The sequence below is a fragment of the Emydura macquarii genome, unplaced genomic scaffold (genome assembly GCF_026122565.2).
Source record: "Emydura macquarii macquarii isolate MOO-44397 ecotype Brisbane River unplaced genomic scaffold, CSIRO-AGI_Emac_v2 contig_2680, whole genome shotgun sequence".
In the NCBI taxonomy this organism is placed as follows: domain Eukaryota; kingdom Metazoa; phylum Chordata; order Testudines; family Chelidae; genus Emydura; species Emydura macquarii.
Window position 1 is genome coordinate 745313 of NW_027132817.1, and position 13299 is coordinate 758611.

General features: G+C 38.1%; 1 protein-coding gene across 7 annotated transcripts in view; it reads left to right on the forward strand.

The window, feature by feature from the left end:
* Nucleotides 1-13299, forward strand: part of MLIP (muscular LMNA interacting protein) — a 141523-nt gene that overhangs the window by 77294 nt on the left and 50930 nt on the right. For 5 of the 7 annotated variants that reach the window (XM_067565471.1, XM_067565473.1, XM_067565474.1 and 2 more), the window contains 4 exons: nt 3477-3548; nt 12164-12229; nt 12314-12397; nt 12495-12554. In XM_067565471.1, coding sequence (XP_067421572.1) covers nt 3477-3548; nt 12164-12229; nt 12314-12397; nt 12495-12554 — 282 coding nt within the window. The remainder of the gene's footprint in view (nt 1-3476; nt 3549-12163; nt 12230-12313; nt 12398-12494; nt 12555-13299) is intronic. The other 2 variants (XM_067565472.1, XM_067565477.1) reach the window with 1 other exon arrangement.

Consider the following 13299-nt stretch of genomic DNA (forward strand, 5'->3'; position numbering starts at 1 on the left):
ACAAAACTTTCTAGTGTAGGCAGTGACTAAGCTATATCTGTTAAGGGGTAATGACTTGCACGTGGAGGGAGCTACCTTGATCTCCAGTTGTTTGTCTGTAAACAGCCAAGTGTACTGTGAAAAGGAGAGTCTGTCTGTAATTGTCTATCTGTTGGGAGAGGCAATTTGCCTGTTAAGGAAGCTGTCCTTCCTCCCCATTGTCTGTTAGGAAAAACTGCCTAGCTGTTGACAGTAAAGGAGTTTGTAAACAAACAGGGAGTGTCTTTCTGCCTATGTTGGTTGAGAATTTGTGAGTTGTACGAGGGGTGATACTGGATTCAACTAAAACCCAGGAAGGAAGTGTTCCTAAGCCTATATCTCTTGATGGTGATGACATTATGACACGGTTTAATACGGTTAGTGTCATAACTGGACTCCAGAATCCAGATGATTTTGATACTTCTAGTTTGCTTCTTGCTGATGTGTTTCTGAATAAGGGTAGTGACATTATAATGAGGTTGCATCCAGTTAGTGTCATAACTGGACACCAGGGTCCAGATAATCCTGAGACTTCTAGTTTGCCAGTCATTGATGTGTTTCTGGGTATGGATATAACAACTTTGTCTAAACAGGTTAATATCATGACTAAGGCACAAGGAAAGCATGAAGGAGATTTGACAATGTTACCCACTACCAGTGTAGAAATTTGTGACAATGAGAAAATGACATCTGAAGCCTGTATGTGTTCAGCCTGATAGCTTGCATGTTGTCAGAAAGACAAACTGAAGAGGTGATGGGAATGTCTCTAATCCTCTGACTATGGCATCTAGCAGCTTATCTGAAAGGGGGACTGTATATAAAGCCTCCAAATGTGCCAGAAATATTTCTGGATTTCAGTGAAACTCAGAAAGAGTTTATTGTGGTAACTCAGCAGAGCAATGTTTCTGTGGCGCAAGATATCGAGATTGTTCCTTAGGGAAACTTCTGGCAGAATAAAACCTCCTGGTAGCTTTTGCAAGCAATTTGCTACAATTGAAGGATGTAAAAGTGGTTTGACTGAGTTAGCTCAGAGTAAATCGCAATCTGTAGAAAGCAATAATTTATCTGATGAAAGAGGCGTGCCAGCTCTGATTGGCCAGAGTATTTCAAATGTATATGAATCTTCTAACCTTGAGATGAAGAGGGGTCCCACCTTGGAATTGGTGTTTCAAAGCTAGTGTCCTGTTTTGATGCTAATGACCTGCATGACAGAAAGGAGAAAAGCAAGTAAACCCTTGAAAGCAGAATATCCTTACAGTCTTACCTCACTCAATGTTAACACACCAGAACTCCAGGGATGTAATTAAACTAAAAGATTATGCAAAGGGAAACACCCAGGTGAAAAAGAAGCTGACTCATGGTGTGCAAAAATTCGAGAAGGGCAATAAGCAAACTAATCATAGTGACAAACACACTTGTGTAAGCATGCTTGTGATAGGTCCAATGTTGCTATGGATGCTAATAAATCTTGGAATGAATGCAATGTTAATGTCAAAATCTGTAAAAATGTACTTTGTGTTTGACTTATGAGAAAAATCTTGAAACATGCTGGAAATGGTACATGAGAACACACTCACTATGTGATAAAAATCCTTACGGTTATGCAGATTTGTTGAGTGAGAGCTCACTTTGTGGTAAAAAGCCTGATGATGTTAAAATTTTACAGCTAATGTCTATGATCAACCCTAGAACTTTTCATAGCAGAAAAGCCATTACAAATCTAATCTGCTGTGTAGAAAAGGGAAACTGAGGCACAACACCTCACAGACTTCATGCCTAAATGTCAGAGTGACTGCAGTTTGGAGGACATGAATGTCTATGCTAAATCAACACATAGGCCAGACCCCGGAATCACTAAAGTGATTCAGAGTGTTGACTGAATTACTAACCTTTGTCAAAGCATACGTCAATGTCTTGGCCCTGCAAGGAATTCAGTATGAACATGATTCATACCAAAAAAAAAAAAAAAAAAAAAAAAAAGGTGGCTAATGCCATATCAAGATTGTGAGGCCCTTGAGGTGTATTTAGGAGCTCTGATTACTCCCTCCTACACCAGTATCATGTTGGGGGTATGACACTGTGCTAGAAAGGGTTGAGGAACTCTGCAAGCTGCATGTCCCAGCTTCTTATGGAAGAAAAACTATCAGTACTGGGGGTCTGCCTGCCCCATTCTTTGCAGTTTTGCCCTGTTTAAGCTGTCTGAGCATGGTTCCCATGGAGGCCAACATCACAGCAGGAAAATGTATTAACTGAAGAACCCAAAAGTATAACTTGTTACCCAATCTTCAATGTAAGAATTGACTTGCCTCTGATACAACACAGTGAAAAAGCAAAGTTGATATTTTTGTTGCTTCATTTCTAGAACTGGATGAACACTGCAAAAAAAGTATTCATTAACATTTGTTTACATGAAAACTGACCATTCACTTTGGTGGTATTTGTGACCACTTTTTACTTACTTTTTTCATGACGATTCATGCGAATGAAATTTTGTTCATCAGAATATTTGTGAAAAGGAAAAATGTCACAAATAAACATTTAAGTATCTAGTCAGGCATGCAAATAATTATGTGAACAGTGGTGCCATCCCTCACAATATGGTATTTCACTAAAAGTTCTAGCCCTTTAAATCATGCAATTTTATGAGCATTTAAGCATTCTTTTTTTTTTTAAAGTAAGTTTCAAACTCTCAGAGTTGCGGAGAAAATCTCGAAAGTATGAACCCTAAAGGCTCATAAACTAGAAGGCAAATAAAAAGAATCTAAAATGTATTTTTTTAAAAAACTCATGATTTTTAGGGACCTGATTTATGATTTTTTGGATGCTTGAGGTTGGTAAAACTCTGAATATCGCACAGCTATATACAATGGAAGGGTCCACAGAGATGTCTTGAAAGATCTTCTTGGGTTTGGAGTTGCCTAGACAGGGATCAAAACAATACCACAGGTTAGTTTACCAATCCACAGAGCGCAAATAGTATCGAGGCAATAGGGCCTGAGTCTGCCTCATTAAAATCAATGACAAAACTTCCACTAGCTTCAATGGTCCAGAAGCAGACCACAGTTGTAGGGGACAGTTCATGAGAAATAGATAGACAGGAATATGTTTGCACAGTCCTTTCACTGAGTTATTTAAAAAAAAAGTTTTAAAAAAGAAAACAAACCTTTCTTTATAGATACTTTTCCAAGATAAGTGAAGAAATTGTGTGCTGCTAACAGTTCCCCAGCTCTACTTAATGTCTTATATATAAAATATTCATGGTAATTTTTAAAAATACTTATAAAAACATGAAATTAGCACCCTGGAGTAAAAACTATGTAGTTCTTCTATAAGAAAAAACGTTTTCAAACCAAATGTAATCACTTTATTATTGATAATTTGTCAGAGATTGGTAGAATTATCTTTAATTCTATCATACTTTTTTTCCCATTCCTGCTTTTCTGGCTTATCCCTTCTAGCAATACAAGATCAAGACAAGCTACAAGGCTTTTGCAGCAATCCCTACAAACACCTTGCTTATGGAGCAGAAGGTTAGTGTTTGCTCAAGAGCATGGAAATTGCCTTATGTACCCAAGGATGTTCCACTTAAGAACATTTCATAATTAAGATTTGCCTGACATTTATGTTGGGAATATTTCAAAACATAAACTCTGTGGGCTGACTACTCAGGATTTTACATGCTACTCTTCTTCAAGGCCAGTAGTTTCTTATAAAATATGTGAGACTTCATTATTCTGAATTTCTACAAAAATTCCCTGTGGAAAATATTTTTTCTCATGGGAACTGCAGTTTACATCACAGTGTCTAAAATGTTCTTTGCAAACTTCAAAGGGCCAGGTTTTCACAGTTCTGGGACCGTGACAAATGTCTGGTGCTAAATTTTGATTACACAAAGAAGGCCAAATTGTGCAGTTTTTACTCATACAAAGCAACCACTGAATACAATGATGCACATGAAAACTTTAATTTTGAATGAAAGATTAAATTTTCAAAACACCTGTGATTTAGAAGCCTAAGAACCATTGACTGTCATTGAAAATTTTGTCCAGCATCAGTTTTGTATTGTATTAAAGTCAATAGAAAGACTTCCATTGATTTCAGTGGGAGTTAACACCTAACCTGCTTTGACATTTTTGTAAATCCCATCCTCAGGCACCTAAATACCTTTGAAAAATTGGCTCGTAGGCGTCTAAGCCCCATTAACTTTCAATAAGACTTGAGATCATAAGTGCCCAAGTCACTTTTTAAAATAGGTTTTAGGGTCATATGTCACTTAGGGCATGGTTACATTGCATTGTAAACCTGAATATGTGGGACTCAGTGTCTCCAAAACTGCACTTGAGCATCCACCTTGTAAATTGTAAAGATCTCACATCTATGTTAATGTGTTCATACTGCACTGTGCAGACCTTCTGACCGAGGTCTGAGACTTGAACTGCATCCACACTGCAAAATGGCAGGGCTTGGACCCAAGTCACAATGGGTATTGGACTCTGACCCACACCTTCTAGTAAGGTCCTAGGACTTGGGTCCTGCCTTTTTGCTGATTGATTTGTCAGATTGATTTGTGTGTGGATGGAAGCAGGATTTGGGTTAAAATCTGAGTCTGAGCCTGGGCTTACTAGGCAGTGGAGATGTACCCATAGGTGCTTTTTAGAATTTTACCCCTGCTCAAGTATTATTAATGTAGCCCAGCAGATAATAATTGGCATATTTGAAAGTCACACCACTGTTAACAGATACAAACTTGATTTTTTTCTTCAAACAATGTAATATATTTATTTAAAAAAATTTTTAATGCTTGATTGAAGTTTTTTATTGATTGTTATTTAAGTCTTGTGTGCCCAACTTTTTCCTGAACATTGATTTCATGTATAACAAATCAAGGATGATTCCATTTTAGGAATGGAATGTGGTAATTTCTACCTTTTTCTAGTTCTATGCACCTTATTCCCAATACATTACATTGAGGTTGTAGAAACTGATGAGAGGGCCATCAGAAAATGAAGGTACTGTCTGAAATGACACCAGCATTTGGAGAGAAACCCTTGATAATCACCCTTTCTAATGAAAATATTGGTACATTCTGAGAGGGAGAAGAAAACAAAGTCATGTAATGTCAGTAGAAATTAGATTTTCTAAGGCAGGATTTGGGTCTCGTGATTAGATAATTTAGCCTATAATGTACTAGCTTATGCCTTTAACTGCCTAAACTGTACCACAAATAGGCATGGGAAGTATTATGACTCAAGGTACAGCTCCCTCCCTGCTTCTCTTTTATTTTGGGGTGGGGAGGAAGAGTAATTTCCTCCTGGCCTATACCAGCAGCTAATTATAACATCCTGCTCAGCTGGGTTGGTTGATGCACATTCTCCACCTATCAGGTCCAAGAGGGAGTAAGTAGACACACAGCACCTATTAACCCCAGGGCACTCAGTCCTGGTAGCCTGCACAATGTGTAAGGAGAGGGGGATTATTATTTCTGTGTAGGTATGTAGTTCAAGTCACAGTCTAGCCCACAGTTATTGCTATTGCCAATAATTTTTTCCCAGCTATCATTTCAATTTTTGAACCTAATGTTTTTGTAAAGAGAGGTGCAAGAGAACAAGGTTTGGTGATGCAAATCACTTTTTCTTAGCATATAATTCTTGGCAAGATAAGGGCAGTTTAGGTGAAAAGTCTTAAGGTATGTCTACCCATTGAGCTGGAGGTGTGGTTTTCAGACATAGTCGACCTAGCTGTGCTTGTGCTAGCACGCTAAAAAGAGAGTGCTTCTGTGGTTGTGCACAAGGTGGTGGTGGTGGGGGGTAGTTGCCCCAAGGACAAGCCCGTCTGGGACACTAGATACATATCCGGGCAGTTAGCTGCACTATTGTGGCTACACTTCTATTTTTAGCACACTAGTTTGATCAGAGCTAGAGTGAGTATCTCTTCTTGAGCTGGAAATTGCACTTCCAGCTTGAATTATAGACCTACCCTTAGAGCTACATTTATTGCACCAAGAAATGCTGTTCTGCAATATCCAACACAGACATTCATTTGTCATGATAGTCACTACTGAACACAGGCTGAGCATGTATCATCTGCTTATAAATTGATATCACTGCATAAGAGGTGAAACAAAGATTTTCTTAGAGGGGTAGCCTTGTTAGTCTGTATACAGTAAAAACAACAAGAGTCCTGTAGCACTTTAAAAACTAACTAATTTAATTTCTGCAGGCATAAGCTTTTGTGGGCTGCAACCCACTTCATCAGATGCAAGAAATAGAAATCAGATGGGGAGTATATATATACATCCAAGGGTAAGGAATAACAATGAGGAGGGTAGGCGTTAGCAAAGTCCATTCACTTTGGGTAGATGAGGCCTATTCACAACCATTGATTAGAAGGTGAGAATGTGTGAACAGTGACAATTACTTCTTGTAATGAGATAACCATTCCAAGTCTCTACTCAGACCCAGTTTGATTGTGTCAAGTTTGCATATGAGTTCCAGCTCTGCAGTTTCTCGATGAAGTCTGTTTTTGAAGTTTTTTTGTAGAAGTATGCCACTACAGAAAAATAAGACAATCCTTGTTTCACTTTTGAAGCAGAAATATCTAACTATTCGAGAGGTCAAGAGAAATGTGCTTGCCCAGAGCCTTGAAGTCTATGGTTGAGTCACAATTCATATGATGTACCATATTTCATGATAAAAAAGGTGACAGTGATTTTGTTTCTATTGCTAATATGTTTCCCTCCCTGTATCTAACTTTTATTTGTCCAATCAATCCATCTCTAATCACGCTTTCTCTCTCTGTATGCATAATGTTTGGGAGCATATATTTTTTAAACTTCCTTTTATGGATCCTCAATATACCATTGTCATTTTAACATCTGAGGGTCAAGAAAGATAATAATTTGAATCCTTTTTCCTCCTCCGAGTCTGCTGGTAGAAGTGAGGTCTTTAACTTTTTTCCCATTGTTAGATAAGAGGCTCATTATTTTTTCATCTGATGGTTTTTTCATTGTTTTTTCATCCAATTGGTCAATTAATGGAGCTCTTCACTCCCTGAGATTGATTTAAATTGGGATACTCTTGGGCCAGAGGCAGAAGCTCTGCAAAGTGAACTAAAGGGAAGACCCCTTGTGATCTAGACAGTAAGGGCAACTCAATTTTTTCCATGTAGACAATGCATCATTGTACATCATATGCTTTCCTTCCCTTACCAGTGCAAACATACAGAATCCTACTCTTATTGCCAACTGTAAAGTTGCTATCTATTTGTAAGCCAGTCCAAGCAAAGGTGTATCAAACCAGTGGAATACTCCATTCAAGGGTTGAACATTGCATAGGAAGCTGAAACTCCATACCAGGACCTCTGTAATCCAAAGGTGTTAGCTCTACTGGGGAGTGCTTCTACATGGCTGAGCCAAAATAAAATGTGCCATTTTCCTCCCTCAACTGAAAGTTACTTTCACAAGCATAATTTACTTCCTTAGTCCTTCAGGAAACTAGTTTACACTATTGCCTCCTCCCTTCTGCTCTTCACAAACCCCTATACAGTCAGAAATCAGTGGACCACGTAGGCCAGTGGAATTAGCCCATCTCTTTATCTCCACCATGCTCCAGTGACAATGTGACTCTAGTGAGCTACCTATCAATCTGCTAATGGCAGTCATCAAAGTGAATCTAGCAATGTATATCAGTAAAAACATTTATTTTGACATGTTAAAGGATTGCATCTTCATAAACTTACTACGTTATAATATTTGGCACAATTAATTCTCAATATCTGATTTGCAACAGGAGTCTTTAACTCCTTATGTGCTTTGCTGAATATATACCCCACACTGGTATCTCTTTCATTACTGAAGCATTTCATTTTTTCTTGTATCACAGCATCCATCAGTGTTGGACTAATGATGGGGCCAATCCTTCAATCATTGTGCATAGATAAGGGATGGAGGATTGGGCCTGATTAATACTGAGTAATATATTACCTTTGTTCAGCAAGTATCCAAAAAGCTAGGCCATGTACTGTGATTGCACTTATTATGTATTCTAAATTACTCCTCAAACCCTGATTCTTATATTCCATTATTTAAATATTATGAGGCTAGATTCTAATTCAAAAATTGCAGTTTTGGGACAGATTATTTCTTTTTCAAACATAATGTATTAATTATTTAGAGATTTCATTTATCAAATGTGCCATAAAGGTGCCTTTTACTCAAAATGGATCATGATAAAGGGCTTTGTTTCAAAGAATACTGAGTAAACTGACTCAAAACTATCTATAATGGACATTTCATTAAAGCTACTCTCAGGACTCTATTAAGGCTCTATTAGGACTCTATTTTCCCCTGAATAAAAGAGATTTTTAAAATAGAGCCTTGAGTAGATAATTCTTTAAATGAAACCATCTTCAGACTCAGCAACGATTGTTTGGTTTTCAAATAGAAACCAAATTGGACAGTTCATTAATGCAAAACCTCCAGTAACTCTGGAGTCACAAGCCAAGAAAGTCTGCCCTACTTTAGCTGATCTCTAGCTCTCAAGAGGGAATATTTATCCTGTGCTGTTTGTTTCTGTGACTTCTCATTCTGATTTTCATAAATAGCATACGACTATGGTATCATGTTTTGGCTTTGGAATACTGAGAATAACTTTACATTATTTGGATTTAGCCATTCAGGGATATGCTTTGCCATCCCCATTTGAATAATATCATTTGATTAATATCATATGGTTCTAAAACAATATTTCAAGAGGATTTAGACCCATATGATTATACAGGAAACCCTAATCATCACACATTTGACACATGAATATTTGGCATCAAAGAATCATGCTCACCCCAAAGAAAAAACATTTACTTCTTAGCTGGAGACCGATCTACAGGCGTAAAATGGAAAATAAATTGTTTATCAGTTCATGTGGTTGTTAAGATGGTAGAGCCCATCTGTATTGTCTTGAGCTTGTCAATATGCAATTTTGCAAAGCAGGATCTGGAGCTCCCTCTTTCTTTTTAAAAGCTATTGAAGACTTTTTGAGTTTTAACTGTATCAAACTTTCATGGTATTCAGGTCCCTTCAGTGTCATTTCTTGGGGTCTTTAAGAAATTATATTATATTATAATTATATTATTATATGAGAAGCTGATAATAACTGAAGTTCCCTCATATGGAAGGGACTTTTTGTACATGCTGAGGCTTTGGAAATATATTGATAAGGAAAAATGTACTAGAGACATGAAATAATACTTCCCCTTTTGCCCCACCCAAAGAAACCCTTCACCTGTTTTGCTCAACATAGGATTCTGAAAATTCATACGATAAGCAAATTGTTATGGAGGGTGGCTGGTACAGAACAGAGTATAGGCCCTAAACCACTTTAAAAATAGATAATTTCACTAGTGAGTGAAGTGATTCCTGTACATTCTATACTGTAATGAGCCTTGATTCTTCTAATCCATTATCCAGACCCAAAATCAGATTGTTCATCAGTTTCCTTTCTGCTTTAATACTGGTTTAGCAAACACAGGAATTTTTGGCGTCCATGCTGTCAACACCGACTTCAATGAGATGCAGGCTTGCACCCACAAAAAATTCTCACGTTTGGAAGGATAAATGAGCAGCTAGACATGTAATTATCTGATTTACACACTCAAATGCACAGAGAACTATATTTACACTCTCTCTATTACACTTCACTTTGGAAATATTTCTCCTTCTGTCTAATGGTTAAACAAAAGATGAAGTGCATAAGTAGAAATGCTATTTTTCATACTGTTAAACCAGTAGAACAGGATGACAAGCTTGACTTGTTCTGTCCATATAGTGGATAGCAACAATAATGCTGCAAAGTAATAGTATATGACATCACCAGTGGCTGGCTGAGAAATGCCAGTCTAAATTAAAAAAAAAAAAACTTTACTTTTCAAATAATTTAGAGAACCTACATGCTTTTTTTTTTACCATGTGAAAGTTCAGAATATTGCACTGATCAAAAAAGAATGAAGCTATATTTTGATATGCTACTAATGTATTACAATGAATCAATTTGGGTACAGGCACTGGATAACCAGTTTCCTCTTATCTCTTCCACTGCTTTGGAGAGAGAAAATAAGAGTAATTGAAAAGTGGTGAAACTCATTAATGTGTGTGGTTCTTTTTTTTTTAAATAGTGATGTAATGCTTGGGAAAGATCAATGACCTTAAAGATTTAAATTATCCATGTCTCCAGGTACAACAAGGGCAACAAGCAGCGCAAATTTCCCCAAAGCGGATATCACACCATAACAGCATTCCGAAGGGATTATTCATATGTTGTCTTAAATTGCCCACTTGAGTACTTTTGAGTACCTTGTGGAAAGACTAGTTAGATGCTGCTTAGGTAATTGTTTCCTCATCTCAGAGTGAGTTCAGCCACTCGGAGCAATCTGATGTTATAAAGCTTTTTTCTAGTATCCTAATGGAGGTAGATTTCTTTGAGAAGCTTAGCAGAGTCTCCATTCAGAGGGTTTACTTGGTTTAAGCATCTAAATAAAATAGGTTGTTTTTCTAACATATCCAGACGCATTACCAGTTACTAGAACTGGGCAGAGGGCAGAAATTCCATTTTGTGAAGGGTTTTGAGATCTCAGAATTTGTTTTCATTTTGACTTGGAACAAAACCCAAATATTTAAAAATTTTCCATGAAAGTTCTGTTTAAAAAAAAAATCCCTGAGATTGATGGAGACCTTTTGTTTTGATTGTGACTGTTAAATGATGTATTATGCAATAGACAACAATTGAAACAGCTGCAAAGGTAAAAGACCAGTAATTTTACAATTTTCTGTTGGAAGTCCTCAATAGCTGGGCAAAGAGGGGTATTCTGTGCCTCACTACTTAAACGCATGCTTATTTTCAAACCACAACATCTCGTGTGATGGGGAGCCTGGACATGGCTGAGATGTCACGGTTCGCACATAACCCCACATAAGCAGGGATCATGCAGCGGGCAGGGTAACTAATTTTAAAGAAATATATTTTGCTCTTTTCATAGCTTTAAAAAAATTAAATAATAAAAAGGAAACTGAAAAAGCACAATCTCTTAAAAGATCCACGGATCCGACCCCTGTAGTCTAGCCTCATCCTCCAGCGGATTGCAGGGTCATTATGGTATCTCAGCGTGGAGTCTGCTTGGAAGTCACTTCAAAGCAGGAGCAGGGTAACAGCAACTACAGTGTATGTCAGAACCTAGAAGAAGTAAGGAAAAGAGGAATAAGTTTCTGAATTCTCCTCTAAAAGCCTCGCTTTTGTGGGTACTCTGCACTTACCGGTAAAGTTAGGGATGGGCAAATTCACTTTCATTAATTTCAAGTTGATACCAACTGCGAAGGTTTGAACGTTTGACCTGTACTCAAAGCACACTGGGTTTGTGTTCTGCTTTGGAGGGATTGTGGTGAGAGGAAGTGAGGAAAAAAATCAAAAGGAAATCTGAACAGATACCCATAAATAAATCACCTACTCCAGCCACTGAGGTTTTAGCAATTTTTTCTTTCATTAATGTATAGCAAAGATTTTCTTTTATCTATACAATTTTTTGTTTAGAATCCCCACCCAAAAACTTGCTGCATCCTTTCTCAAGTTATATGGAATCTCAGCACTTCTTAAGTAGGAGCCATTTATTAAAGAAAGTAGCCACAGACACAAACCAAAAGGCTTCCACACAGATTTGATCCCAGTCTTTTCTCTCTTGTCGTTGACCACACTTTGTCTTGAATGCTGTACAGCACATAGAGACATCTAATGGCTATATAACATACTGCAAGTAAACATATTACACCCTTAATAGGGAGACAATGGGTTTAAATTACATGGGGGAAAATTGCCATCTAAGATACTGTTCTGAACTCCAGGAATAATTAGGCTCAAGACAACCGCATTCTGCAGGAGGTTCTCCCCCTGCCTAGTAATATCACAGGAATTTGGTGCTCTGTCTGTGGAGAACATCTTTAATGTCTCAAGATATCATCACTTTCATTTGACTAAGCTTAGTACAGAGCTATCTTCTTTCCCGGCTGATATGGGGAAGTACCAAGTAAGGAAACTTTCTGGCTAAAAATAAAAACATATTTTTCAGTATATCTAACATCTAAACAATTTTTATTTATCTCTAGGCATTAGAAGAGCCAATTAAAACAGAAAAAGGGACTGAGGACACCTCTTTGGATACACATTTGGAAGTAGGTAATCACAAATAAATCCCTAGCATTTCATTTGGAATCACAAAGCTAACACTAATCCAGCTGTTTCTTTTACTTTTCCAGATGTGCTCCCCTGCCAAGCTCAGGCAACAAACCGAAGAACTCTGTGCTGCCATTGATCAAGTTTTACAGGATCCCTTGCCCATGGTAATACAACACTAATGTGGAATTAAAACGTTCTCTCTGTTTTCCTTCTTCTCTTCTTATTAACAAAGTCTGTGCTCTTTTTAATCCCATTTTTCAGCGCCGGTGTGAATCTTCTCCATCTTCCCTGCACACATCAATGGATTCAGATGTAGGCAAAGTAAGTGGGTAAACTTGGCCACATACCATAGATACAAAACCTGTAGAAAGCTACAGAACGTCTTGAAAGAGGCAAGATCAATTCAGATCTTCCCCTTAGTGTCCATAAAAACAGATGGCGATGGAGGATAGGGCAGCTACAGCTCTTGAGCCACTTCCTCTCCACTGCGACATGTCTACTTGGAGGCAGAAATAGTTGCAGTGTCTGAAGAAAAGGAATTTGTCTTTTGAAGGTCCAGAGGTCAGGGAAGAATCCTTGGATACCTGGCCTTCCACAGAGGAGGACGTCTGAGTGAATGGCCAACAGGCTGGTTACTGAACCCAGCCGTAGGTGCTGCATAACTCACTCCTCCGGCCCCTTACTGCCGAGCCCCAGCAAGCTTTCTACACTCCCTCAGCCCAGATAATATAGCGAGGGCTCACAGATGGGCAATGAGGAAAAATTAGAGGCATAGACAGACTTATATTTTAGGAGAAGCCGTAAAGACAGTGACTGTTTAGTTCAGAGGGGAGGTGAATAAGAGACACTGAACCTTTAGGTCCAATTGCACCAGATTATTTGTATTTGGGGGGAGAGGGGGAAGAGAAGTTGGCAGCACAGGTATCCCTTCTGTAGGGCTGCTGGAGCCTCCTTAGGCAGTCACAGCTGCTCCATCTATTCCTGTCCCTTTGATGTAGCAGTGTACCTGGCAAAGGGGATGGAATTTATTGGCTTATTACAACAATCTGTAACCCTCTAACCCCTC